Genomic DNA, 6,000 nt, shown 5'->3' on the forward strand with positions numbered 1-6,000 from the left:
TCGCTTGTTTGTGGCCCGGGCTGCCTCCATCCGTCCCCCAGCAATGGGCAGCAAACAGACCTCCCCCCCCCCCCCATGTTTACAGGAGGGCTGGAGACTGCTTGTTTGTGCCCCCGGCTGCCTCCATCCGTCCCCCAGCAATGGGCAGCAAACAGACCTCCCCCCCCCCCCCCCATGTTTACAGGAGGGCTGGAGACTGCTTGTTTGTGCCCCCGGCTGCCTCCATCCGTCCCCCAGCAATGGGCAGCAAATAGACCTGCCCCTCCCTCCCCTCCCCCCAGCTGCACAGCCAGGAAAGAGGCAGAAAGCAGCGCCCAGGAGGAGGAGGGGGAACCAGCGGCTTACTGACACCTTTAAAGCCGCTCGCTTGGGCGGTTTCACATTTTAGAAAGCGCAGGCGGGAAGTGTACACACGCGCAACCCCTGCTCTCTCCCAGGGACTCGGCCAACCGCACGAGAATTTCCGAAGCCAGTTTAGGCGCGCAAGCGTGCGCTGCAGATCCTCGCTAAAGTCTGCGTGGAAAAACGTACAGTAGGGTTTGGCATGATGCAGGCTATTAGAAAGTGCCCCTCATGATGCCTCATCAGGGTGAGAAGGGGGATTTGTGCATTCTCGGAGACTTTTGCGGACCTTTCCTGACCTTCCCAACCCGTTCCTAGAGTGGCTGTGCTGCAGGTCAGCCGTAGGCTTCCAGGCACGGGGGAGTTTTACATAACCGCTGACAGCAAGCTGACAGGAACCCGTGCCCTGAAGCTGCATTTCAAGAGCTGCCTTACGCAATGTGCTTATGACACACACACACACACACACACACGGAAATTCCTGCTTGCCACATGCCGAGCGGAGTCACTCTCGTTTATTTAAACAACAACATATTTACAGGGCCGTGCAGGAAGCATTCCGAAACCACCAAGGCCCGACCTCTGACCTTCCCCAGGTCATGGCTTCAGAGGGCATCCTGACTGAGCTCTGTAATCAAGTTTGCCCATTGTTCCAGATGTGGCAGCAACATAAGAACATGCCATGCTGGGTCAGACCAAGGGTCCATGAAGCCTAGCATCCTGTTTCCAACAGAGGCCAATCCAGGCCACAGGAACCTGGCAATTACCCAAACACTAAGAAGATCCCATGCCACTCATGTTAGTAATAGCAGTGGCTATTTTCTTAGTCAATTAATAGCAGGTAATGGACTTCTCCTCCAAGAACTTATCCAAACCTTTTTTGAACCCAGCTACACTAACTGCACTAACCACATCCTCTGGCAGCAAATTCCAGAGCTTAATTGTGCGTCGAGTGAAAAAAAAACTCTTGGCTCTGACAAACCAGCCTGGTCCCTGCCACAGTAGGATCTGTTATGACAGTCAGGCTAAAGCAATGGTTTTATGCAGCGATGTAATTTAAATGACCGGTGGATGGCTCCATACTTGGCCACTAAAGAGAATCGGATTGCTGCCGGCCTAGTGGCTGTGTGGCACCAACATCATCCTCGCGGTTCCTTCACGACACGCTTAGCCAGCCCGAGAGCACAAGCGCGTCACAAGCGGTGCAAGGCACTGCGGCACGGAGAGCAGAGCGGTACAGGCAGGCAGGTTTGGAAGCAGACCGCCATGTGGAAGGCTGGGCTGAAAGCTGGAGACGCTGGGAAGAGCCCTGGGGGTGGGGTATTACAGGATAAATAAGCAGACTGGGGGAACAACGGGAGGGAGGGAGGGTCTATTAAGTGAGAGGACAAATCCTTAGGTAGGTGTGAATGAACACTCACCGTGCCAGGATCCCAGCTCTGATTCTGAGCTGGAACCACCAGGCCACAGCCCCCTCCTCCGCAGAAAAAAAAAAAAGCAAATCAGATGTAACTACAAGAGAAAGGTTGCCCTACACCTGGTAGCAAACTGAGCTCCGCCCCCTTGCCCTCCCTGTATCCTCCAGCTCCAGCCCTCTCTCTGTATTCTCCAATAGTACCAAATATAGAAATTGAGTTCCGCCCCTCTCTCTGGCTGCACTCTCCAGCTCCAGCCCTCTCTCTCTGTATTCTCCAATAGTACCAAATATAGAAATTGAGTTCCGCCCCTCTCTCTGGCTGCACTCTCCAGCTCCAGCCCTCTCTCTCTGTATTCTCCAATAGTACCAAATATAGAAATTGAGTTCCGCCCCTCTCTCTGGCTGCACTCTCCAGCTCCAGCCCTCTCTCTCTGTATTCTCCAATAGTACCAAATATAGAAATTGAGTTCCGCCCCTCTCTCTGGCTGCACTCTCCAGCTCCAGCCCTCTCTCTCTGTATTCTCCAATAGTACCAAATATAGAAATTGAGTTCCGCCCCTCTCTCTGGCTGCACTCTCCAGCTCCAGCCCTCTCTCTCTGTATTCTCCAATAGTACCAAATATAGAAATTGAGTTCCAACCCTCTCTCTGGCTGCACTCTCCAGCTCTGCCACTCTCTCTTTCTATCTGAATGGTCAATCCCCTCTCTATTACCACACAGTACACACAAGCTCAGCCCGCACTCTCTACTACCACACGTCTCAGTTACGCACATCCTACAAGTCACGGTATTTCCCCATCCTTGGATGGGCTTTTTACTACTCGTCTACGTATATTAGATTCATTTGCAAGTCTAGACTTTGGCTAAGCTGCCAGAGTTGTGCGCACCAAGACATCTCATGCAACAATTAAGAATATCAGGCTTCAAAAAGTTGCCTTGTGCGATGCGAGGAATTATGCCGGTACCCGCTCTTTGCTTCCTCGTGCGGCACCGGGAGGGAACATTAATCCTTGCCGCTGCTGCACGGGAAATCCCGCTCTCTGAACCCCCCCCCGGGTAAAAGCTCTGTCATCGGCTTCCAGTTCTTCCTCTGCTGGGGGCCTCAGGTCCCAGTCAGATCTGATGAACCCGTCCTCCGCCCCGCATCACGCGGTCCGTGCCGCGGCTGCTGGCCGTGCATCGATTTGCAAATCTTTCCTACCGTGGTTGAAGGCCAGTCGTGAGCCTAGGCCCATCACGTTACTGCCGGGCGGTTTCTTTGTTACGTGTCGAAACAGGGTGACCCTCTGGCCTAGGAGCTACTTAAAAATATGCCCTGAAATCGGGTATGGGACTAGCTGAACACACACACACACACACTATACACACACACACACAAATATATACACACACAAGTTATTCACAGCATAAATCTTTTTTTTTTGTACGACTGAAACCAAAACTAAAGGGGAGAGCCCATAACCCGCACTCTCCCCTCCCCCATTATTATTGGTAAGTACTCCAGGGGGGCAGACCAAACACGGTTCCCAGGACTTAGACTCGCCCATTATCCTTTGAAGGGGTGTCGGGGGGGGGGGGGGGGGGGCAAAACCCCAGTGCCCCACTGATCATTTGGATGTTTTCTAATTTTATTCCATCTTCTCCCACTCTGAAAACATAGAAATGATGGCAGAAGAAGACCAAACGGCCCATCCAGTCTGCCCAGCAAGCTTTCACACTTGTTTTTTTCTGTCTCATACTTAACTGTTACTCTTTGGCCCTTAGTAACCTTTTGGTTCCAATTCCCTTCCAGCCCCGCCATTAATGTAGAGAGCAGTGCTGGAGCTGCATCTAAGTGAAGTATCTAGCTTGATTGGTTAGGGGTAGTAATTGCCTCAATAAGCTTATTTGTTAACCCAGCCTGTGCAATTCAGTCATTGTTGGTTGTTGTCTGAATATAAATCCACTTTTCTTCATTCCCCCCCTGCCGTTGTAGCAGAGAGCTACGTCGGATATGCATTGAAAGTGAAGTATCAGGCTTATTTGGTTTGGGGTAGTAACCGCCGTAACAAGCAAACTACTCCACACTTTTTTGTGAATGCAAATCCTTTTTCCCCCCCATTTCCTATATCTTTTTTGAGATGCGGTGACCAGAACTGTACACAGAATTCAAGGTGCGGTCTCACCATGGAGTGATACAGAGGCATTATGACATTTTCCGTTTTATTAACCATTCCCTTCCTAATAATTCCCAACATTCTGTTTGCTTTTTTGACTGCTGCAGCACACTGAACCAACGATTTCAAAGTATTATCTACTATGATGCCTAGATCTTTTTCCTGGGTGGTAAACCAGGGAATGTCGGGTGCAAGCTCAAAATTTAGTGCAACTTGCAATGTATCAAGGAGTTTCCTTCTGCAGTTCATCAGATGTAATGCATCATGCCCTGTATAGCCAAGACAATGGACTATACTATACTAGTGAATCACGTTTCCTCCTAAATTTAGTCTGTGTTTAATAAACCTAAAACAAGAGTTTATGCAGTGATGCACTGCTTCAGGGGAGCAAGAAATAGCTCTGAAGGAGAAACCTGTCAGCCAGGTAATGTGCACTCAGATAGTGGTAATCTTTACAAAAAAAAGTTAGCAGTTCAAGGTCTGCAACAGCCTCCACCTTCCACTTTTGCCCAACGGAAAAGAAGGAAACGAGATGAAAAAGGTTCCAGGCGGGTGACCTGGCAGAGAAGGCTTCAGCAAATTCCCAGCACAGAGGATACGCAACAGCAGCAGCAGCAGAGCAGGAGGCGGTGCTGTGTGCATGCATTTACCTCTGCACAGCCGAGCACCAATGGAAAAAAAAAAATAACATAAAACGGCGACGTCCAATTCCCCATTCTACTGAGCTGAAAAGTGGCCTTTTAAGTACAAAAACGAAAAGTCCCGTATAACACATGCGCGTCAAAGGAAGGAATTGCAGCTCCCCGGCTATGAGAACACGGAGAGCCATCAAAGAGCAGGAGGAGCACTGTAAGGGGGGAGATGACGCCAAACTTCTGCACCCCCTGGGACCAGTCTCTCCCCCCCTCCCCTCGCCCAATTCCAGCAGCGGCTTCCCAGCCTCTCCGCTCTCATGGCCCTCAGCCCTCCACCCAGAGTCCCATGCAGATTGGAAACGGAACCCCCCCATCTCCTTTCACTTTTAGGTTTCCCCTGTTGCTTTTTGCATTCATGCCCCCGGGGTCATTCCTCTCCCTCCCCAGAGGGAATCCCACGAGCAGCCCCGGTAAGCGATTCCCGGACACTCCCCCCCGCCTACTGCGCCCTGCAAGAAATAAAACAAGCGGGGCTCCTCCCACGCCACGGCCCCGAGCGTGAAACTTTCTCCCGGCCCCGCAGAGTCGCCGGCCCTAAAGCTTCACTTTCCCGCCGCCTCGCATAAAGTCCTCGCGCGAGACGGGCTGCAGGCCCCGCGCATGACCCCCGGGGCCCCCCCGCTTACCTCGGCGGAGCGCCATCTGGCACGCGCTGCTGCTGCGGCCCCCCCGGGGGGTGAGGGCAGGGAGGCAGGGGACCGTCCGCAAACTCCCGGGCGTCACTTGGAGGAAGGAGACCAGGAAGTGAAAGCGGCCTCGCGGCTCCCCCGGAACTTCCCGGCGTGGGCTGCTGCTACCGAAAACAGAAGCGGGCAATAGAAACGGCCTCCAGTGCACGGCCCCGCCTTTGCAGGCCTCCTCCTGGTTGTTGTTGTTGGGTTTTTTTTCAAAATCTAAACTTAAAATCAAACGAGGGCAGGGCCGTGGGGAGCTGCGAGAAATGACGATTGCAGCAGGCAGGGGAGGGGGTCGAACCTTACAAGCCACGGGAAACAGTGTTGCTGACTCCCCCTTGGGATCCGCGCCCTTTTTCTGAATATCGGTGTGAGCTCAGGCGCAACATTACTTCAAGGAACTTGGGGTGCAATAAACAGCGGATCGTATAGAGAGGCTGAAGCCCAAACCGTTAGCATCCCTCCTCGTTCAGTGCCATGCAGTGGTGCACAGGCTACCTTTAATCACAAAGCCACCTTTTAGTGCAGCCTGGTGAAACTTCTGACTCGCATAGGAAAGCTGCTAATAAACCGGACCACAGCTGGGCCTTTCAACCAACAGCAAATTGCGCTGCTAGCATGCAAGAGGCCCTTTGCAAATGAGGACATGTTTTAATGCAAAACGGATCCGTAACCAGCCGATGGGGCATTCTAGACATGCTTGCTTTAATCTTCAT

General features: G+C 52.2%; 1 protein-coding gene across 1 annotated transcript in view; it reads right to left on the bottom strand.

Moving 5' to 3' along the window:
- Positions 1–5,495, bottom strand: part of PFKFB3 (6-phosphofructo-2-kinase/fructose-2,6-biphosphatase 3) — a 45,474-nt gene extending 39,979 nt beyond the window's left edge. The window contains exon 1 of the mRNA XM_029615823.1: positions 5,237–5,495. Within this exon, the coding sequence (XP_029471683.1) occupies positions 5,237–5,252 (16 nt within the window). The 5' untranslated portion in view covers positions 5,253–5,495. The remainder of the gene's footprint in view (positions 1–5,236) is intronic.
- Between the last annotated feature and the right edge of the window lie 505 nt (positions 5,496–6,000).

Source organism: Rhinatrema bivittatum, chromosome 9 (genome assembly GCF_901001135.1).
Source record: "Rhinatrema bivittatum chromosome 9, aRhiBiv1.1, whole genome shotgun sequence".
Lineage (NCBI taxonomy): Eukaryota > Metazoa > Chordata > Amphibia > Gymnophiona > Rhinatrematidae > Rhinatrema > Rhinatrema bivittatum.